At 29.2% G+C, this 24,575-nt stretch overlaps 1 protein-coding gene across 1 annotated transcript in view; it reads right to left on the bottom strand.

Moving 5' to 3' along the window:
• tho2 (THO complex subunit 2-like protein) overlaps window positions 1-24,575 on the bottom strand; it is a 220,185-nt gene that overhangs the window by 138,474 nt on the left and 57,136 nt on the right. Inside the window, exons 17-29 of the mRNA XM_067264536.1 lie at window positions 23,187-23,267; window positions 21,211-21,307; window positions 21,021-21,138; window positions 18,422-18,601; window positions 12,913-13,077; window positions 11,682-11,744; window positions 9,321-9,415; window positions 5,595-5,721; window positions 4,175-4,316; window positions 3,943-4,100; window positions 3,370-3,498; window positions 2,520-2,651; window positions 2,371-2,439 (exon numbers count right to left, since the gene is read on the bottom strand). Of these exons, the coding sequence (XP_067120637.1) occupies window positions 2,371-2,439; window positions 2,520-2,651; window positions 3,370-3,498; window positions 3,943-4,100; window positions 4,175-4,316; window positions 5,595-5,721; window positions 9,321-9,415; window positions 11,682-11,744; window positions 12,913-13,077; window positions 18,422-18,601; window positions 21,021-21,138; window positions 21,211-21,307; window positions 23,187-23,267 (1,556 nt within the window). The remainder of the gene's footprint in view (window positions 1-2,370; window positions 2,440-2,519; window positions 2,652-3,369; window positions 3,499-3,942; window positions 4,101-4,174; window positions 4,317-5,594; window positions 5,722-9,320; window positions 9,416-11,681; window positions 11,745-12,912; window positions 13,078-18,421; window positions 18,602-21,020; window positions 21,139-21,210; window positions 21,308-23,186; window positions 23,268-24,575) is intronic.

Here is a 24,575-nt window from a genome sequence, read left to right as displayed (position 1 = left end):
ACTTGCCAGTTGACGTACAAGTTTCTTCTTTAACTTCACCCCACTGACTGTTATATAACCACCCTTCTATTTAACATTAAAAAAAATATTAAATATCCAATTTCTTATTTAGGGGCCTCAATTAAAAAATTCAGGCCCCACAGGAGGCAAAGTATCATATTACAGGTAGCAATTAACATATTAACATTTTTGCACTGTATGGTAGACAAGTAGCCTACAATAAAAGGTGGCAGAGTCGCCATGGAATTGTTATTATCTCAACAGCATGTGAAGGGACCGAAATAAATTGACTCATCCTGTGTCTATAGTCTCAAGAAATATAATTTTTCTGTTAAATTAAAACAATTGGTAATTATACAGTTTAAGGAAATATGAAGTTTTTTAATTGTTATTTTTTAAAAATAAGGTATATTTAATAGATGTTCAGAAAATGCATAACATTTTTCCAGGCAATTCGTATATAAAGTGCTATAACAAAAAATCATAGGACTACTTACAAACTCTGCACTGTTCAGCTGCCATTGCTTAAGGTTGTTTTTGTCGTGGAGCAGCACATTGTACAGTGGACGTGTATGAAGAGTTAGTAAGTAGTCCTATGATTTTTTCGTTTATAGCACTTTATATATGAATCGCCTGAAAAAATGTTATGCATTTTCTGAATGTCTATTAAATATACCTTCTTTTTAAAAAGTAACAATTAAAAAACTCATATTCCCTTAAACTGTATAATTACCAAACAATTAACTTATTAAAGCACAGATTAAAACTAATAACAATAACTGATAACAATTTCATGTTATAAGCCACTTGTTAAAGCTGCTAGCATACAACGGAAACACAAAAATATCCAAAGATAATAATGACAATGACTAAATTCTAATTATAGTAAGTGAAGTTTTTATAAAGTATTATAACTTGTATGCTTTGGAACCTGCTAGTTTTGAAAAAATTATCTGTGGTTACAATAAGTAAAATCTATTGTGATACAAGCTGTTGAAGATCTTGATTTTAATAATTAACTTAATATAATTCTGTGTTATGTATGTACTTTTAATTTTCATTTTTTAATTATTACATGCCTGTATAATCTTTGTTTTGTAAAAAAAAAAATATATACATATTTCAAAATATAATTATTTTGTTTATTTGTTATAACATTGTTAAGTTTTTTTAAAAATTCAACTGTGTGTCCTTGATGGTTTTTAAAATTTTTATTGCACCCTTAGCAACAAAAAGTTTGCCAACCCTTGGTCTACATAAATAAATGTTTTAATTTTGTCAAAAGCATATTCTGTCTTTGGTAACTAAACAACAACCAATAATTTTTACTTGTTATCTTCAAAACAGTAAGATATTTTCCCTTTTGTAACTTAGTTTCTCTTCTGCTGGATGACCAACTCATACATGAAACAGCTTTATTGTTTTCACAATAAGAGTGAGTAAGATTGAAGTATTCAATAGAGAAGTGAGAAAAGATTGAGAATAAAAATAAGAAAATACCTGAATTAAATTATTTACTAATTTAAAATGTTCATACATATTTTCCAGTTCTTATTCCTAACTTTTTTTTCACTTCTCTACTATATACTTTAGTGTTTTTACAATGAGAATAAGGCTGAGGACATGCAGATGGTCAACTGGTCAGTGAACGAGACAGTGTGACAATAACAAATTTTTTTTTTTTTTTTTTTTACTATTTTATAATTGGCAGGCATACTTTTTTCAATGTCAACAATTATATATGTCTATATCACTTATTTAACATTTTGAAAATGTTAATCGAGCTCAATAACAAATTTACTAACAATAATCTCTATAAAAGCGTTAATTGGTTTTTCACATATCAATTAATTATTTGTAAAAAAAAATTTTGACAATTTTGTTACAAAATGTTTATCATTACACAGGGTGATTCATTTTAAAGATAATTTGAAAGTTGTATCAAAATAAACACATTAATTGTATGAAGTTAAAATTCTGCTACAAACTTAGGCAGGAGTTTCATTAGGTAGTTTTATAATGTTTACAATTAAAACTGTAAACATCACAAGAATATCAAGTCATACCAAATTCCATTTTATCCAAGTTTTTGATTATCCAAGATACCTTTGATCCATATTGCTTTAAATAATCAAGATTCCACTGTATGTATATATAAAACTTAAATCAACCAACTGTAAATTAAATGTAATAGGCGTAACTATATAGGACATAACCAATAACCACAGGAAGCTGAAAGTGATTGAAGATTAATAGTTAATTTATCAAAGAAATTAAAATAATAATAAATTCTTTTAAATTCAATCAATAAAATCAGGTATATTAGCACAGTCATAGATACTAAATTTCTTGTCAAAAAAATTTACTAACCTTAATTAGGACAATAAGACTGTTACGAATCTGTACATAATCACCACTTTCCAAACATATAACAAGAGCCTAAAATACAAATGTACTTTTTTAAAGTATATTCAAATTAAAATTAAGAAGGAGAGAAAAATACCTGTGATATTTCATACCTTAGTTATCTTAAAATGCCATTTATGACAAACATGTCTGTAGTTTTCATAATCAACATGATCAGTAGCACTATCTGATGACTGAGTAGCGCCTCTAAATTTTGTCATAAAACCAGGAAAATTTGCACACTCCTGATAATTAAAAAGATAAATCAATAATATATATATGTATGTGTTAAACATAGTCTAGATCAGGTATGGCCAACAATTTGGTTTGGTCATGATTGACCAGTCAATCACTGCATCATTTCTGATTGATTACATATAATATGGCTCACTAAAACAGAAAAAAGATTTGTGATTTTAACAAAAATATTAAATCCATATTTTTCACATAAAAATCTTTTAACTATTCTCTATGGGTTGGTAAATTTGTTCTATTTGAGATAGATTGGAAAAAGTGTTCTTTGTATCAACAGTCATTACAAGCTAGATTATATTGTTATTTTAGAAACTGTTTCATCATATGTAATTCAGTTCAGTGCAAAATGAGTGCACTGAAGAGAAGCAAAACTTGTCATTTCTGGGACAAAGAAATATGCTATTTTGTTATGGTGAAAAATAAATGGTGTCATTTAATTTATACTTTAATGTCTTTATGAAAAGAGATAACATGGAATGTTATTTACAGTATCATGCAATATATACATACATACAATTATGTTTTGCAGAATTTGATTAGAGTGGACTAAGCTATTATAAAACAAAAGTATGGAGTAGATCATCAATGCTTCTGACTCATGAAAGTCAATCCTCCCTGCTATAGGTTGGCCAAGCCTGGTATAGGTAATCTATGTATGATAATAATAATTCTTATAATTTAAGTATAAACTTGAAATTTTAAACTTACTTTCTCAAAAATTGATTTGTCACTGTGCCATCTCATAACAGTTTCTAACATAGCATACAGAAAGCGTCCGTAACGGCTCGCTTCATTCTCTGTGCATGCCGTAACAGTATAAGTAATGTCACAAAATATCTGTAACAACAGGGAAATTACATACTTACTTAAAATTGCTCTTTTTAACATTAAAATCAATGCACTATCATAACTGGACTCATAAATTAATAATCTACTAATATTTAAAATGTGACTCCTATAGAGTAATAGTTCTATGTTCACAGTAATATTTCCTTATATCTTCCAGCAATACTTTATTAGAATCAAATGTTTTCAGCCTAGTTTATGGGCCTGCTTCTAGCTCTCTCTAGAACCTGAAGTAAGCCCACAAACTAGGTCAAAAACATTTGTTTCTAGTAAACTACTGCTGGAAGACATAAGAAAGTTGTTATATTGATTACTATATATGATATTGTAATGTGTTATATAATAAGATTTCAAAAAATACTTTTTGAAATAAAAATAATGAAGTTATTAATTTCTAGGTAACAACATCAAAAATGTTAACTAAATTTCACTTACCCTATCATAGCATATTAAAGTGGAAAAATTTGGTGTTTTTAACGTATGAATAAGATGGACAAATTTTGCACAATACAATGCATCAATAGAAGTAAATATACACCGAGGAAACACACACAGCTGTAAAAACTGGGTGATAGTTTCATTCTTTGCAGAACCTAAAATGATTAATTTGGAATATTAAATTAATAAATATTCCATCCTTGATTGTAACGAAATTTTAGATACATACGTGATTGAAACCAGGCATCTTTCTCACTTTTTAATCGAGCTAATACACGGTTACAATGTTCCTGTTGGCGTTTCTCTTCGTCTACAAGTTTTTCGATAAGTGCATGACACCTTTCCTTTTCTTTCTTTTTCTTACTCTGAACCTAAATTGAGGGAAGGAGCAAAATAAAATTATATATTTTAATAATAAATATCTACTAAGAATTTTTACTCATTCCAACATTCATTAAATGTTATATTAAAATCATTTTCATTGTATTACATTAAAATGAAATATAGAGATATTTAATGACATAATTATCTTCATTATTTTATCAAATTTTAATATGGATAAGGTCTTGCATTTACATGGATGTGCATATTGACATGTATTGTACTACATATAATGAGATTCCAAAAAAATTTGTGTTTCACCCTAATAGTCCAGACAATTGTTTAGACATTTATGCAACTATTTACAATTAATAGACAAAAAAAAAACCTTAAAATGTTTTTAAAAACATTTTACACATGTTTTTAGTATATATACTAAATTAAACAATAAAAATAGTCAGCATAGCCATTAACAGTCAGAATTATCCATGAGCACCCAATGATTTAACCTAACCATTTACGATCCACAAAAACAAGTCAACATATTTCAATCCTGCATAAACCAAGACCCTAAAGTTGAAAATTTTAACTAAAAACAATAATTTCATTGACTACTATTCTCTACTTTATTGAAGATCTTAGTTTCTTTTGCATCGAAGTTCAGCTCTTAAGAATATTTATTTTAATTCCCAACTATTTACAAACCTTTCAGTTTATCACACAAAAATTTAGAGAAGAAACTTTTAAGGACTGAAAATATGACTTCGATAGTTGTAAAAGTGTTTTAGCATATGAAATAACAATACTGTTTGCTCAATGCAGGAAGACAAAGATTCATTTCATTTCATTAAAACTTGCCATAACACAGTTTGTATTGTCGGTGGTGTGACAATGAATCTTTTGAGATGATGACACTTAATAAAATCCAGTTTGAAACTGAAAGTCAATAATGTTCTATCTGGTATTTGCATAATTTAAGAAATTTCTTTTACTCTTAATGATAAGTTGAAAGGTTTGAAAATACTTCAGAATTAAAATAAACATTCTAAAATATCCAATAAAGCACAGAATAATGAATTTTGGGTTGGAAAAGTGAGTTACATTCAACTTGAAAATCTCATCAAAATATATCTGAAAATACTATTCACACTAATATGTTCCCAAGTTTATACAAAATAAGTAATAATAGTATTGAAAAAAATCCAGTTTGTCATCGATATTATATTTAATGATGAAGGAACTATTTAAAATATTTTACACAAAACAAAATATGCTAAAGAAAATATCTTAATAATTTATTAGCTTTATTATATATAAAAATAAATTACCATGTCTTTATTATCCTCCACTTGCGCAATCTGAATTTTCAATTTATTTATTTCACGTTCGTAACTTGTACTTGGGACATGCAGATCGTACATTGAAAGAGACCAAAAAGTGACATAAAACTGTGCACTGAAATAGATACAAAATTTATTTTAATCTTATATGATCAACAGCATATACATAATATATTTTACTAAACTTTCAATTTCAGTAAAACAGTTTATTTGGACTAGCAGACAACTAACTGTACAAAGTGTGTACAAGACCCAATCAATTTATTAAGACTGGGTTCTCTCATGGAGTTATATATAACAAACTTCCATACTGTGAAAAGTGTCTCTATGTCTTTTGCAATTAGGCATAAGTTTTTAATCTTCTGCCTATAATTCTTAACTTTTTCAGTAGGGCATAAGTGGATGATCTGATAATCCAAATTAGTTTAGCCTTGTTCCACTATATTCTCGTATCATACTGATGTTCATATAACCACTGTGCCATATTTCTATTAGTGTATCCTATATAAGATGTTCTATGCCTAAACTCTTGTTTTTTTGCCAGTTTGACATAAACTCCTATTTTATACTCTTTTGGGATATTGTCCTTATCAGTCCTTAAACATTTATAATAGCACAGTTTTCTGTTTATATACTACTCTATATCCACAAGATTTCATCTATTCTTAATGTTTTGGGGCTATACTTGATGACTGCATAAATTTAACAAAATTGGGACCAACTGGTCTTGTGCAGAATTCTTACCACATTATGATTGTATAAGGATGGTGGTCCTCCTAAACCATGTGTGTTTGCTATAGAAAATCCGTTTAAGCCCTTCATCTTTCCACTTTCGTACAGTAACAGTATGCTCCTTTTATCAGGGCACAAAAAACATGTAACCAATAAGATCAGGTGAATCAGAGAATGCAAAACAGGTGAATGATTGGCTTAGTGTACAGCTTATGAGGGGAGGACATGATGTTGGAGTCACCCATTTTGATCAAACTAAGTGAGGTTATAATGTATCCTCAACAAGTGATTTGTGCCAAACAGCAAGGTGCAATAGTCGAAATTAAAGGAGCAAAAACCTGAGGTTGAAAATTGTAAACTACTTAAAACCTTTAGAATTTCTGTCATTTGTAGAGTGGCTAGTGGCTTGATGGGAATGTGCCATTTTCATAATCACAACAGTTGTGTTTCAAATCTCAGTGGTATAAATCTATTTTTTTTTTATACACAAAACTATAATTTTTAATCTATTCTTGATATTTTTAAATTTATTATATTTATTTAAAAGTTATTTTTGAATATTCATGTACAGTACATATGGGATTCATACTAACATTTATTTATAATTTATTTGGAAAGAGAATTAGATTTAAACAAAATTATCATTAATATAAAGCTAAAATTAGCAATGTTTGCTGGATGTAATCAGTCACTCTCATAACCACTTAAAAAAGGGTTTGGACAAATAAACTGAAATGTTATATCTTTCGAATCTGATGCTCACCTTTTATTTAAATGCATTTCAGATTGGAATTCTCACCAATCCCTCTTCAGTAAAAGTACACGTGACAGAGCCTACACTGATGTTTCAGACTTTTCGAAATCAACCACAGTAACTTGGTTACTGATATTTATTTTGAATATTTAAATAAAATATCTGAGAATTAATCATCTTCTGAGTAATTCTTGAACTCAAGTGAGCATCGGATTCGAAAGACACAACATTTTGGTCTATTTGTCCAAAATACCCCTTTTTAAGTGGTTATAAAAGTAAAAAATTATCATTATTCAAGGCCAATTTTGTTTAAAAAACATTTTTATTGACATTATTCAATCTGTTTGCTTTCCAGAAGCACAATTTTGTGGATGATAATTGTTGTAGAGGCATGTGAAACAATAAACATTTCTGCAGTGTGTGAATTGAATAAATTTAATTTTTGCAATAAGATTTACTATGTATGTCACTGGAAAAACAAACTTGATTAACATTTAAGAACACTTCTCCATCATTAACTAATTTGGAGGAGAGTCATTCATACATTGGAAAATATCAGAACACTTGTTTGTCTTTCTACCACATTCACAACTTCTGAAATTGTTGAACCCTCATATGCAATTAGAATTGGATTTTCAAGGATGCCATCACAATATGTAAACTTTGTGATATTGTTGTGCAGTAGTTCTTCTGCAAAATAAATTTCTATGCTATCAATGTTAACAGAGGATACTAAATCAGTCTTTTAATTCTTTAGCAAATGAAGATACAATTACAGATGCATTTAGATTGAATAATGACTTTGTTTCCAGAGTATGTATGTAGTGTACATGAAAATACAAAAAATGTTTTGTTTTTGAATAAATATTGTTAGGAAGCATTTGTTAATGGCTTTTAACATTGACTTGTTACTTGAAACAGATAGATTTTTTTTTGTTTTATTACCCTGCTTATTATGCATTTGTAGTTTTCTAAAAATAAATCAGTTTTTCTATCCGACAATATTATAAATTTAAAAATATCAAGAATTAAAATTTATAATTTTGTATAAAGAAAATGTATTACCTTGGAGAATCAAAGCATAAACCTTATGAAACCAGTGCCCCAATCAAGCCACCGGCCACTGTACAAATGGTGGATATTCTACAGGTTTTAAGTGATTTGCAATTTTTAACCTCAACTTTCTCCTTTAATTTTGAGTATTGCAACTTACTGCTTGGCAAATGTCATTTATTAGGTATGAACTATAATCTCACCAAGTTTGATCAAAATCGGTGACCCCCAATATTATGCTGTCCCCTTGTTAGTGTAATCCTGACCATAACATAAGGTAATTGTACATAACCCTGCAACCTTTTTTCTAATGGAAAGATTGGTGGTCAGCATTTTTCAATACTAATATAAATTTCTTGCCCTCCTTCTGCATTTTCACAGAAGCAAAGAAATGAAGGAATCTGGTGCTTGGTTACACATACTTTTCACTAGCAGAAACCTTGTACTTTACCAAATTAATTGGTTTCTTGACTCAATATATGATGAGTGCAAAGACCAACTCCGGTTTGCACCCAATTTGGTCTTTCAAATATAATATATTAATACAAGAAGTTTCTTATGAATTCCCTATACAAAATTACAGGAAAATTTCAGAACTTCAAAACCTGGTGTCTTCGGAATGGATCATCAAACCAGAAAACAAAGATTATTGTACATCTACAGACTAACCCCAACTATCAATATCTAATTCATTCAAATCTTGATAAATCTACAAGGAATTCAGCTAATAAAAAGTTTCCTTATCATAATATTGAAATTTAATTAAAAAATAATTCTTTTATTAGTTACACAAAAAATACAAATAATTCCTATCCATAATTATTTGTACTTTTACACCCAAAGACTCCATAGAATCATTATACAAAATAAGAATGCTAAATCAGTTAATAAGTCAACATTTTAAGAGAGAGAGAGAGAAAATGTTTTTTGAGACTATCTTAACTTCAGAAATGACGGTTTTTTTTTTTAATATCAAACATAGTTTGTGTTGGCATTTTAAAACCACACGAACCCAGAGCATATTTATATTCTTAAGGTTTGAACATTTCAAATCTTAAGAATGTAAATATTTGAATAATCTACAAAAAAATAAATACACGAATAAACCTTAAAAACTTAAGTATAAACAATGTAAAACTACACTAAATTAAATTAACTAAACTTTACTCTCGTACCTTAGATCGTCCCATGTTTTTGGTAACTGAAGAGGACGCACAGATTCTACAACAGGACCCATTACTTTTTCTACTGCTTCTATGTATTTCTGAAACTGTGACAAATAATAACTTAAATATTCATACTTTAATTTTATAAATAGATTTCCTGATTCCTAATTAAATTTTATAAAATAATATATTATATACTAATTAATGACAAAATAAATAATTCAAAATCAAAAAATACTAATGACTAAATATTTTACATATTAAAACATCACATTAATTTTAGCAATAAATAAATTCAAACTATATCTTAAAAATAAAAATGAATAAATATACATTCATTCTCCTACTCTTACTTAATCATAATGTTACATTAAAAATGGAAATTTCAAACAACAGTAAAAGCAAAATAAAATTAAATGGAAAAAAAAGCCCATAAATCATGAAGCAATTATATATAAATCTTTAAATTAAAAGTCCATTAATTTTATTGAAATTTCAAACATAAAATATGCTTTAGAGCAGTGTTTCTCAAACTTTTTGGACCGCGACCCCCGATCTGCACTTAAAAATTTCAAAGGACCCCCGAAGAATAAGTATGTGTCGAAAAACATCCCGGAGGGAGGGGGTTAAGCTCGTGTTTAAATATTTATATTCTTTTTATTATTTATATGTGCAATTTATTTAAGTAAAAATTATTTTATATAGTTTTTATTTCTATTATTTCTAAACATGAATCCATAGTAAATTTATAAAATATTTGAAAAAAATTGATCTAGAATTAATTTTTCAGCGACCCCCCAAATATTTTTTACGACCCCCACTTTGAGAATCACTGCTTTAGAGTATGCAAAAAGAAACTGCAACAAGTGAAATGGTACTCACGATCATCTACATGGAATCCAGTAATTTTTTAAGAATATTACAACCATATAAATTAATTTAAGACTATAAGAATTAAAAATCCATCAAAAGCATTGCTAAAATAAAGCTTAGCAATACTTTTTAGCTATTCTGATTTCTGCTAATATGTATATACAATTAAACTGTAAACAACAAATAGCTACATAAAACTATTACTGAAGAAATTCATTAAAAACATTGCAATTTTATGTAGCAGAACATAGGTATGTACAAGATTAGTGCTACTGTCATTTCAATTAACATTAACTGACATTCAAATTTGTTCTGAATATTTATTTATTTTGTAAAATCATATTAAAAGTTCATTAGGAAAAACAAGCTAAATATCGTTTTATACTTAAAAATACATCACGGGTTTTTATATTATATTTACTCAAATCTAAGATGCACTTTAATTTCTACATTCTCACCCATCAGGTTTTTTTCTTTTGAAAAAACAGACAACTCTAAGTAAGTTATATCTCACTGTTTTCCATAGTATTAAAATCAGAAACACCTTCACTTGCCATGTTAGGCTCTTTTGAATCAACACTAGCATTGTTTCAATCATATTCCTTAGTTTTCGTAAACTAAAACCAATTTCCTTTAACCCTTTGATGAATACTCCTTACATATAGTCAGCTGTACAGAATAAGCATATATACATACATTTTTCAGTTTGTCTCATAGTAGCATGCTCATATATTTATGGGCAAATGTGAAATGTTATGGACAGCTACAGATATCTATTGATAGAGTCTAAACATTTTTTCTACAGGGTTTTTGCAAGTTTCATAACATTTAGCATAGAATTTACTAGCATAAAGACAAGTATGACATCAATTTTGATTAAACTTTGTAATTTTACATTACACAAGAATAAAAATGTAATAAAAATCAAGTTCCATAATTTCATTTTCAAGATATAGTTGGGTCAATGTCACAATATCCAAGGTTGTTAGCAAAACACATTCAATTTTTTTAATTCTTTATTATGCCAGCAACAAGTAATCATTACAGATGACTCCCAAAACATTGTGCGCTAGTGCTTTGACTCAATTCTCAGCTTATATTCAGACAGAAAGCAAACTGTGCCTTGTTTAAAAATTCTCACTCTGGGAAGAGAGGAAGCCATCAGTAAACCCACTTATCAAAGGGTTAAACATTTTCTATTACAAATATTGGCTTAATAAAATCATTAAAATTAAACAAGAAATTAGTGACACAGAAATAAAGAATGTGTCACTAGAAATCACTAATTATGATGTATTACATTTATTTGATTGAATCTAAGGCACAACCTATTTTCAGAGAAACTAAAGCATGTAAAAAGTGCATCTTACATCAAGTAAATAGAGTAATTACATTTTCAATTGAATAACTTTCTCTTAGTACATATATACATATAATTTTAAGTCTAAAATCTCAATTTTTCAATTAAAAAATTCATTTAAAAATTTTTCCACTTACTTTTTCCACTGATGTTATATTTTTTAATGCCTTATCTTGCTTTTTCATTTCTTCATATTTAGACTGAGTTAAAAAATAATAATAATAATTAATTCAAAATCACAAATTCACTCAGAATCTTCCATGTTATTTTTTTTTAAAATGAATAACTTAACTTCTTATATTTTAATCAATGCTTTAAATTTTTAATTATAACTTAATATTTAGAGAATCACAATTAACATTTATAACATTTTTAACTAAAAATTTAATCAACTTTTAGTCTAAAATAAAGATATTTAAGCATTAAAGTAAATAAATGATACATTAAAAATTTAAATGATGTTAGATTATTTTCAAATTCAAGAACATATTTTATAGACCTAAAACAGACAGCATAATATAAGACTGTACATAATTATATACTTGTATTGAAGACAATCTAATTTGGAATATTCAAAAAACCCATGGAATTTGATTGACGATATTCTATTCCATTAATGTTATAAATGTTATATACGATATATATATAGATATCACCAAATGGTGAGGGATGGTCTTGACATAGTCAGCATAGACCACCATCTAAACATTCCTCAGATTTTTTTATTTTACAGCTTGGATTCAATCCCAAGTCCCTCAGACTTGAGACTGAATAAATGGTAGATTGACACCTTAACTTCCATGACCGTCTTAATAATTTTGTTTTTCCATATATTTTACTCATGATTTGATTTGATAATAAGTAATTTGTAGTATCTTGTCAACTGAATCTGGTTTTATCTGATATTTGCATGCTGAATAGATATGTTTATATCTTAGTTTTATTTTCTATTTTCAATCACTGAAAGTTCTGTCATAAGGTAATATTTTATTCTATAACAAAAGATAATTTAAAAAAAAATTAATTTCTTGTTATTGATTCATTTAAATACCTTTTAATAAAACATAATATGTTTACATTAGATAAAGAGAAATGTTATGATAAAACTATCTTGTATTTTATATTTAATAAAGAAAACTGAATTTCAATTTTTGTAGAAATCTATATTAAAATTTCCAACAAATATATAAATTTGAGTAAATATATATTAAAATATATCATTTATTAATTAATTAGTTTAAATATTCAAAAAGTCTGTGGAAAGCAAATCAAACATCAAATTATTTTTAGAATAATGTTACTTTTTTTTAGTCTTTTTTAATTATTAAGACACAAAATTTTAATTTTTACAAAAAAACAAATTCTTACATTTATGATATAATTAAACATTGGTCTTGCTAGAAAAAATGCCACGTCAGCTTGAATAAAATATTCAGACAAAAGTCGGTCAACTGAAGGAAGTCTATTTACGTAATCCTCCATACTGAGACTATTTGACAAAAAAGAACCAAACTGCACTAACGTATCTTGACACTGAAAACAAAAAATAATAATAATTAGAGACATATTCTGATTCTTAAATATCTGTTTGTCACTTAAATAAAGAAAAAGACACTCATTTATCTTATTAACAACTAAACATTTATCTTAAAAACTGATAAACTTAGCACCACACTGATTTATTAACAAAATAATTGCTAAGTCCAAAAGCCAATAATATTTTAAAATGAATTGTTTTCAATAAATTGTATGGCCATCTCAATAAAACTGATTTAGTTATTATAATTATATAATAATAATTATTCCTGAAGTAAATTGTTATGTTGTTTATTTATGTAACTAAGAATTCATATAAAAATACATATAAAATTTGACAAAAAATTTTTAAAAATTAAAAGTTGTCATCATTATAGCATTTTCTTACTTTAGAGTAGGCCAGACCAACAAGTTGATTGTGACTGACTGATCAACCACTGTATTATTTTTGGTCAATTGGAAGTAATATGGTCCATTAAAACACAAAAATAAATATTTGTTATTTTAATAGAAATATTAAATCCATATTTTTCAAGACAAAATCTTTTAACTATTTGTTATGAGTTGATAACACTATTCTCTAAGAGAAAACATATGATGGGTACAAAGAAATGTGCTGTGTCAATGTTGTTATTTTATAAATTAAAAAAAAAAAAAAAAAAAACAGAAAGAACTACAAACATCTTCATTATATCCTTTCATACACTTCAGGAATACAACTGTTTTTTGTCTTGGCCAATGTATTAATTAAAAGATTTTATGATTTTATAATTTGCCATCACCCTGGAGTTTTTAAAATGTTTTTTTTTTTTTTGCATTACAATGAATGAGTAGCTTCTAATAAAAAGTCTACTTCTCTGGAAAAAACACCCCTCATCACACCTGCCACATCTTTCCAACCCACTAAGTATGTAAATAATTCTATTGTAGCACTTGTTCATAGAGCATACTTACTTTCCTTCTCGCAAATGTTGATACATAAAGAAATACAGATCATTGCCACCTCAGTATGTAATGCATGATACCCAGGTACAGTACCATACAACAATGCCCTAATATGTAGATCACTTTTCCCATCCATGGCTTTACATACAAAAAACAAAAAAATCTCACTCTCAAAAGCCCCTCTATTCTGTATTTTGGATTGATCTCTCTGCACACCACAAAATTTAGAAAATTTAGGCTTTCTCTCTCAATAAAATCACAAATGGCTTTGCATAGAATTCGTAATATTCTACACAAATGACAGACGTCTTATCCACATTAGAAAATCCAGGCATTTATCTGATACCCCTACTACACCAAAACAGTAGTACAAAAATATATTACATAGGGGATACAACAAGAAAGCTAAATATTAGAACATTGGGAAGATTTATGTAGCAACAGATACACCACAGAGCTAGCTAAAAAGTAATAGAGCATAATTTTGTACCAGTCTGTAATGAGACCACCATCTTAGCATAATGTAGGGACTGCAAAATCATCAAGCTGGGAGGCTTTGTTCACAAAACCTCGGACCCTGCAACAAACCCACATCAGAGCTCCCAAGGTCACACTGTATAAATTCTTAACAAAGTAATGTATAAGGAAGACTGCTACTTCTTCAATGTTATTAAACACAGTGTTCTCAATGATATTTATTTCATTGTGATTTGCACAATAGAAAAGAAATAAAACCTTCTTTTGTTGTGAAGAAAATAAATGTTATCGTTTATTTATATACATATAAGCATCTTTACCAAAAGGAGATAATGTTAATTACTGTACAATAAATAAATATAACTATTTTTTGCAGAATAACTTTATTAAAGTAGATTATTTAACTATTATAAAAGAAAACAAAAATGTCAAATACATTATCAGTGCTTTTGATTTGTGAAAGTCGATCACAATCTACTACAAGTTGGCCGGGCCTGCTTTAGAAAATAACAAGAAAAAAAAAAATTGTAATAATTTTAAATATACAGTGATGCCTCATACTTTGAATTTAATTCATTCCAGCAGGTTGTTCAAATTCCAAATCATTCAAAGTCCAAATCAATTTTTTCCATTAAAAATAAGGGAAACTGAATTAATTCATTCTCAGACCCTGAACAATACCCATGTCAATGAACTTAAAATATCAAATACACATAATTTAAGTTAAAAATAATACAATTAAATGCCCTAATAATAAATTTAAACACAAAAACCATAAATAAAATACAGAGATAGTGTATAATAAAATTAAAGTTGTATTTATTGGTTGCACACTGTTGATTTCAGTATCTTAATGTAATTGTGTGCTTTAATTAGCATTTGTGAAATTTAACATATTATACAGTCCTCAAAAGTGAAATTGCAACACCAAGAAGAAACTCATGTAGTCACATGAAAACTGAAGAACCAGTAAAGGTGAGATATATGCAAATGATCAAATTTGCACATGCATTGGTTCATGTGGTACCCAGTTTTGGTTTATGAAGACCAGGAGCAAGCTTGTGCCGTAAATGCTATCAACAATGGTTTGTGGCTGCCAAACTTTTGAAAAAGCATAAATTCCTTAGAGACGACAACAAACTGAATACTACCATTTAATAGCTGGAAAACGAGACATCCTGGAGCTCTATGACCTAGGTTTGTTGATACATGCAGTTGCCACGTGTGTTTGGCACAATGTGAGTACCATCCAGTGATGTGTGATACAATGGACACAGGAACATCTGCGAACACACTGAAGAGAGAGTGGATCACACTGGTGCACAACAGAGAGCATAGACTGGCAGATTCACAAAATGGCCTGTCAGATCCCATTTGTCATGGCACGTGACATCCGAAGCTGCCTTTTGCCGTCAACAGTTGCATCTTTGTCCACCCAAACCATTCACAACAGGTTCCATGAACTTAGGGCAGCATGCATGACAACTATGAGGGGAGTCCAATAATAAAGGTACAAGCCAAATTTTCACTAACATTTATAATTTTAAAAAATATTTAATACATTACACAAAACTACATACTTTTGTTTATTTCTCAACATAATCACCATAAACATTGAGACATTTATCTCAGCATGACACTAGTTTGAACATCCCTTCACGGTACTGTTGCTTGTCAAGTAGCTTGTAGTAGTCCAGAACAGTGTCTTCCAATTCCTCCTGATCTGCAAAGTCTTTCCTCACCAAAAATTTCTTTAAAGGTCCGAATAAATGAAAATCTGACAGGAGGCTAAATCTGGACTATACTCCACAAGTCAAATCAAACCAAACTGCGGCTGACACAGCAGAATTGAGAGGTCATGCAACATCCTCCATATAGTCCAAATTTAGCCTCCTGTTAGATTTTCATTTATTCAGACCTTTAAAAACACTTTTGGTAAGGAAAGATTTTGCAGATCAGGAGGAATTGGAAGACACTATTCTGGACTGCTTCAAGCAATTTGACAAGCAACAGTACTGTGAAGAGATGTTCAAACTAGTGTCATGCTGAGATAAATGTCTCAATGTTTATGGTGATTATGTCGAAAAATTAACAAAAGTATGCAGTTTTTTGGAATGTATTAAATACTTTTTTATTTATAAATGTTAGTGTAATTTTGGCCTGTACCTTTAATATCAAACTCCCCTTGTAAAAACCAGGGTGCCATTACCACTCAACAAAGAGCTACACAGTTGGCATGGTGTTGTAGTCATCACAACTGGACTACTGAATGGCATTGGGTTTGTTTACAAATTAATCTGCATATGTCTGTGGAGGAATGACAACCACAGATGGGTATGGTGGAATTCCAGAGAACACTACAATCCATTTTTTTTGCCAAGTGTCACACTGACCCTATAATGGGCATCATGGTTTGGGGAGGAATCGTGTTTGATCAGTAGACAATGTTGGTATACATTTCTGGTATTCTGACAGCAAACCAGTATGTCACACAAACTGTGGGGCCTGTAGTTTGGCCACTAGTGCAGACTGCATCCAACACTGTGTTCCAGAAAGATAATGCCCAACCACGTCACATGGCAAACTCTCACCAGCCTAAACAGAATTTACATCCTTCTCTGCCTGGCAGTCTTGCTGAATCTCTCTCCCCTCAAACACCTGTGAGACCTCTTCCAATGTGAGGTGCACCAGTGACCACTGCCACATACCATAAACAACATGCATACCACAGTGGACACAGCTTGGCAAGGGATACCTCAGGCACCCATTAATCACCTCGTTGATAGTGTACCTCACCCTTTAGTGGCCTATATAGCTGCCCATGGAGGTCATATTCGTTACTGAATACACAGGTGTCCATTGCATATCTTTGTTTTTTAATTAATTGCATATCTCTGTCACCTCTACCAGTCCTGAAATATACATGTGACTACATGAATTCCTTCATGGTGTTGCAATTTCACTTTTGAGGTGTAGATAATGTGAGATTGTATTCTTTGTTTAGAATCTTACTTTAAATTCTTTACTTCACATTTGTTTAAATAAAATCAAACAATGTCTTTGGATAAAAAGCATATCGATCCTATTATGCTTTAAGAGTTTCAAAAAAGGTATAACACTCTACAAACAGTAAAAAGAACTGTGATGTGTATGGGGAAGATGCTCCTAAACTTCCAACATGTAAAATGTGATTTAAAAAGTTCCATTCAAGAAATTTTGAACTAAAAAATACAAAATGTATGGAGTATCAAAAAGCTGTCCACAAAGAAAAATTGCAGGAAGAAATTATTAAAAATTGAAGAATAACACACAATACAGTATATAACCAAACATACCAAAAATAAAATGAAAAAGTACTGAAACACATACAAGCTAATGCAAGAGTGAGAGCAAGAGACAACTTGGTTTGTTTGTTTGTTTGTTTATGGCAATGCAACACTTTGGTGATCTGCCTAGGAAGAATGCCTTCCGGGAGGTCTTTTTAAGAGAAACTGGCCCCTATTTAAGCATTACAGACATAGAAAAAAACCCAGAAAACTCCACGTGGCCAGCCCACTTGAGCGAGGCATGAACCCACAACCAAACTCCCAGTGTTCAGGGAACGAAGACCGCTTGGCCACTGGTGGGCCGAGACAACTTGGACACAAGATAGATTGCATTTATGCTTCATGCACACCTTTACACTAAGCATGCAGTTCAAACTTAAAAACATCATTCAAACTCCAAGGCAAATTTTTGTTGAATTTTGCATTCAAACTTAGAGTTGTTTGAATATAAGGCACCATTGTATTTTCTATACATAACAAATTTTAATTTAATTCAATAGATATAACTAAACAGTAATATTCTGAAATAAAAAATTTAACAACATAAATAAATAAGACAAAATTCACAATTCAACAATAAGTTACATCCAAACCTGATCATAAAGTTTGCTGACTAATTTTAAATGACTATGTTCCTGCTCGTGGTACAGTATACAATTTCTTTGTTGAGCCATTAGAAGACATAACGGCAAAGCTAGATCTTGTTCCAAAAGAGCTTCTTTTAATCTTAAGGATGACTTCTTGGTATTTCTCATCTGATTAAAATAGCCTCCCTGAAATACAAATTTAAATCTTCTTTTTAACAATTTCAAGTATCATACATCCTCATGTTCAAAATTAAAGCAACACATACAAATGTACAGTACATAATGAAAATACAGAAATGAGCAGTCCTCCATTGCAATGAATCATCCAAGTGCTTTCTCCAAGGCATGCTTGATAAGCTATAATGCATCAGAAACACTTCATTGTTAACAGTCTGAGCAGATGACTGTCAGAAACTGCATATATACTCACTACTTTTTGTTGCATGAGCACTCTGCTATCATACCTCATTTACATGACACTTGCATGATAGGACAGCTCTTTGCTGATTTACATATGATGTATATTTCAGTTATTCACATTTCATGGTGTTAATTTTACACAGGTCTTGTGTTTGTGGCTTTAATTTTGGACATCAATGTACATATTAGAACGTATCATTTCAAAAGTAGAAGATATTTACTCAAAATTTGGCAACAATTACTGTATGAACAAATATTAGTCAATATTTTTCCCCAGTTTTAAAGGGAGGAAAAATCACTCTTGACCAATATTCAAATCCAATTAAAATTTTCTTCAATTTAGATAACCGTCTGTAGCACATGTACAGAATTAAACAGGTGATAAAATTCAGCGTGTTGATTGTTTAGCAATGTTAAGCATCAGACAAATTGTCATCTGTTAAGCTGCAGTATGCAAACTATGTGCAAGAATATGAATGTGAACAATTGACTAAACCAAATCAATTGATTTCATTGTACTCAACAGAATCAATCAGTTTTGGTGACTTCTACAGAAATTTTATTTTGATAACTTTTTTTTATTTCATTTCTAGAAGTATCTGCTAATCAAGCAATTGTTGGAAAGTTGTTGAAAATTAAGGATGACATTAATTCTGTTGTAAAGTGTAAATTTCTATTGTAATTAGAAATTTATTTATTCAATATGATTATATCATCTTTTAAACTTTATAAAAAAAAAGTTTTAGACAGACAAAGTTTCAATTTTGTTTTCAATGGTCATAAAGCTGCAAGTATACTTTCTAGAATATAAGTGAAATATACAAGGAAGCCTACTTTCCCTAGTGTGACATTTATGCCGAGCAGCCTACTACCCAGCATATAACACTGTCTCGATTTTGCTCTGTAATTTTTATTAATTTCATTTTTATTGATATTGACAAAGAAAAAAGAATTAAATTAATTACTATCTAATTATTTACTTAGCTTAAAAATAGCCATATTATTCAGCAGGCTCTGAAGTTACAATTTATCACTTATAGATATCCAATGCATATATTCCTTTCTATAAAACAAACTTTTTGAGTACAATTTGACTAAATATGATTCAAATACAATTTGTAAAAATTAACTAAGAAAGCAATCAAAAATTATCTTATGCTGATTGATACCCAGGTATTTGTAAACACAAATTCAAAAAGTTTTAATTCTAACTAAAGTAATTTTGAAAAGAAAGAAATGTGAATGAACGTAACTAGTTTTCATAATCAATCACATAAATAACAAGCAATAAAAATTCTACATATTATTATAAAAGTTAAAATAATAATAAAATACAAAAGATTGCGTTATTAAGAAATGTGTTACCAACTTGGACAAAACAGAGGATGATGTACTGTTCATGGAGACTGAAAACTATGATAACAATGAAATAAAAAGCAGGAATGATGATGACAAAAGTTCTAATGAAGATGAAAGTGATGAGGTATTGGTTTCAATGGCTTTCCAAATTTTTTTAATAAAAATTGTTAATTTTTTGTAGGCTAATATTTGCATCCTAACTTCTTTCAAAAAGTAAAGATTCCAAAATTGAGAGATGACTTAAATTTGTGGTTGATGTATATTCAGGCCAATACAGTAGTTAACAATCATCCATTGTGAATTGTAAATGATATATTTATATATTATTGTTTCAGAACACTTTACTTTTATTATTAACAAGTTTAAATCTCCTTACAACGTGTACTATTTTTAGTGGTATATTTTTCATCATCAGATAACAGTTCTCAAATTTACTCATTTCAGATAATGTTCTAATATCAAAGTACAGTCATAATGAAGAATATATGCAGCAAAAGAATAAAAATTGAATTATATTTAACAGTATTTTTTTTAATTTAATTTTTTCTGATATCAATGATAAAATATTGTGAGTCAACATAGTCCTTAAAACTTGACACCATGATCATTTAGAAATTAAAAGTGCTTCAAGAAGCTAAAAATATTTTATATTGGAAATGTTTTCAACTATTTGAGTCAGCTTCAGTTACAAATTCATTATTCAATGAATAAGAATTTTAAATATAATTTATTTAACAAATGTATTAACAAATTATTGAATTTGTATTATGTGTATTGTATGTATTAACAAATGTATTAACAAATGTATTTAACAAATTATATTAACCTCAGCTCGAAGTAATTCACCTCCTGCCATTGCTTCTAGCTGTTCGAGCGTCATTTCTTCCGATGCTTCAATACCCGCCATTTTCTGAACAATTTCTTTTAAAACTAACAAGTCCAAGCTAAGAAAAAAATTATTAATTTATTCTAAAATACAAATTAACTGTATAAACCATTATGTAAAAATAATTTACCTTTTTTCTGCTTTTAACTGATTTGCAACATACTGCAATAATCCAGTAAGTTCAATAGGATATTTTTTAAAAATAGCACCACAAAAACTGGACAAACCTATCATTAAAAGATAGTTGTCATGTTACTAAATAAATATTATGTAACAATATTTTTCTTAATACTTTTAAAATACATAAATTAATAAAATATGTTGTTATATAATTTAAAACAAATTTAAAAGAAATAATGTAATTTTTTAAATTTAAAGAAATTAAATATATTTTGTTAATTAACTAACTTACTTTTTAAATAACTGAATTGAATTACTAAGCACTAAATTAATTTACTTTATATTTTGTCAGTGTAAATATATATATATGTATACATACAGGGTGCACAACAAAGTCCTTATACACCAATGTAACTGATAAATGCAGATAGCTACAGTTATGAACTTGATATATATTTATAATAAAGTGACTAAGCAGTACAAGATGAGACTGCTTGCAACACCCCTATCCATAAAGTTAACACTCCTATCTCAGAAACAATGCAAAATACAGGAAAAAAGTCTATTACAAAATTGTGGAGTATGATCAATTTAGTATGAAAGGGCACCCTAAATATATATATAGCAGAATACAAAACATGAGATTTGTTGTTATTTGATTCCAGACAATTCTATGTCAATTCTAATTGGTTCACAAAGCATGGAAAGTGAAACTGCACAGACACAACAAATTATTCCAATCAGCAACAAGCAGCTCTGTCCCAGACACAAATATGTATTTCCTATTCTGGCCCCATTTTTCAAAATTTGAAGCTATGTAATGCAATATGATGTATATTTTATATAAATTGAATATATGTGAGATCCTTGGCTATGATTTTGTGAGAATCAACATTTTAATATTTTAAAGAAAAAATAAATTTTTAAGTAAAATTTAACAAAATGAGAAATTGTTGGAAAAATCAATGAGGAATTAACGAGATTTCCTCCACGATAACACTTCCTTTCTAAATGGCTATCTTCCTGGAGAAATAATTCACTCAGAAAAGTAGAAGAAAATATAAGATTGGACAACAACGGAGTTCTCCATCTGATTTTACATTTTTGAAAACATTTCGACTTGAAGAGAAGACTGAACCTTATTTAAAAAAAAAAAAAACAAAAAGGTTGTCCAGTTTGGCAGTCACCAGCCAGTCCAGTTCAGTTGTCCCCCAACCAGTCAAATTGTCCCTAAACTGCAGATGTAAAGAGAGAGAGAAACAAAGAAGGATAGGAAGACCTCTGTTTCTAAACAAGGTCTAGTTCAAGAAATTATCACCTCCTGAAGATAAGATAGTTGTCACCAATAAGGACAGATCTGCATTTAAGTAATAATAATGCAGTAAAATAATAATGTTACACATAAAAAAACTAAATTAAAATTTCAAAGGATTGAACCTACATCAGCTAACTCTAGTGCTTAGCCTCTTATTCACTCAGCTATTGCCACTATTAGATATGAAATTCTCAGACTTAAAGCTAAACACTAAATTTTCAGAGATTCATTTTTTGGAAATGCTTGAAAAGTGGGACCTATTATTTAAACAAGAAGCTGTTTGTGTGTAAGGCTATGTGCTCACCAAGTTTCATTTGAATTAGAGACCCAAACATCTAGCCCTCTCCTTGTAAATGACAATTTAACATGTTACTTTTGCTTTCCAGATGTCAAACTGATAAGGCTACCAGCACTTGCATTAATTAGTCAGTAAAACTAATGACAATAAATAATTTTAAATGATGAAAAAATTTAAAACTTGCAAAATGGTGGCAATATTTTTAAATTTTCTGTAGTGACCCCTGCTTATATTTACATGTAAGCAGGGGTCACTACAAATTATATGTAAAATAAATATCCAATATAAGCAGCATTAAAAGTTCTACATATATAAGAGTATAGGTATACATACAAAGTTTATTTATTCATTAATTAATGTAAAAAGGACTTACTCTGCAACCAGACAGAAATTCCAGTTCCCGTATGTTTCATCCGCTCTTTCATTGGATTAACCAATGCTTCAATTATGCAATCTTTGACAAATTAAGAAAAATGTAATTTGTTTATTTTTAAATAGTAAATTTTTAAAAATACCAACTTATTGCTACTTAAAATTTAAATATTTATTTTACCTTAAAATTTATCTGTATTTAAAGAAAATTCTTCCAACCAAGTTTCTTTTATTTAAAATCAAATTTACTTTAAAATATTTTATATTTTCAATTCAATTCAAATTCCTTTACTTGTGTTTTATGGGATATATCTGTTACAAGGGAGTTACTACAACAAGTAACTTGGTAGGTTAATAATATACAATTATTATTTTTACTAATTACAACAACATTAATTGACACAAATGTTGAGAAACCTTGAAAAAATTAATTGATATAGATCATTCTTTGAAGAACAATTTTCCAAGTAAGACAAATCAAATTTTTTTCTCTAATACTTATGTGAAATTGCCGGGAGATAAGAGGAAGTTGGACCTTCCTTTCCGGTAACAGGTCGTTGACCTACTCACTTGTCTTGGATGGCTAGTTTATGAGTTTGGGGTCCCAAGGATTGGGACTCTTTTAGTCAGTTACACAAGTGGAGGAGAAAGGGAGGCCGACGACAAGGCGTGGACAACAGTCGAGTAAAGACACCATTTAACAACGAAATAAGATTTATTGAAATCAACAAAATAATTAGTTAAACTTCTAAGCTCTCTAAGCAAATCTAGCTCTCCAATATGCGAAAAGGGAGACCGAGAGAGAGTTTACAATACCAATTTGCATACCTCTTAGAAAGTTCTGCTGAAGACAAAATATTCAAATAAAATTGGTAATAGGACAGATAAAGTCAGCACTAGACCCGCCGATTGGTACGAGTTGGAGGCTTGGGTTATCTACAAAGTGACACTAGGAAAAATTTCAGTTCAGAGGTTTGGCGATAGACACACTCAATATGTAGAAGACAAGAGACTCCCCTGAGGGGGAAGAAGCGTCTTTTATAGGTTTTTGGTGGGAAAATATGTCACATGATTAACTGTTGTAGGAGACAAAGGTTTATTAGAACCAATGTGGAGGTCAAAGGCGTTCCCAGGATCAAAACAAAATGACAAAATTGAACATTAACTATAAACTTAGCATGCAAGTTGAGCTGTAGGATGGTTGAGAACAATAGAGTGTTGACATTCTTTTAAAAAGGGTTGCATATTTTTCCCAGCAGAGAAAATTTCTCCCTAACTGTTTATGTAACAGAATGGGAATAATTAAAAATTCAGTTTATAAAAATTCCGGATTTCACACTTACTAATTTTCTACATTCACAAACAATATGAAAGATTGATATTGGCTCTT

Source organism: Centruroides vittatus, unplaced genomic scaffold, assembly GCF_030686945.1.
Source record: "Centruroides vittatus isolate TY-2023 unplaced genomic scaffold, ASM3068694v2 contig_19, whole genome shotgun sequence".
Classification (NCBI taxonomy): domain Eukaryota; kingdom Metazoa; phylum Arthropoda; class Arachnida; order Scorpiones; family Buthidae; genus Centruroides; species Centruroides vittatus.
The sequence above is the reverse complement of the archived record's forward strand: the minus strand, read 5'-3'. Positions and strand labels throughout refer to the sequence as shown.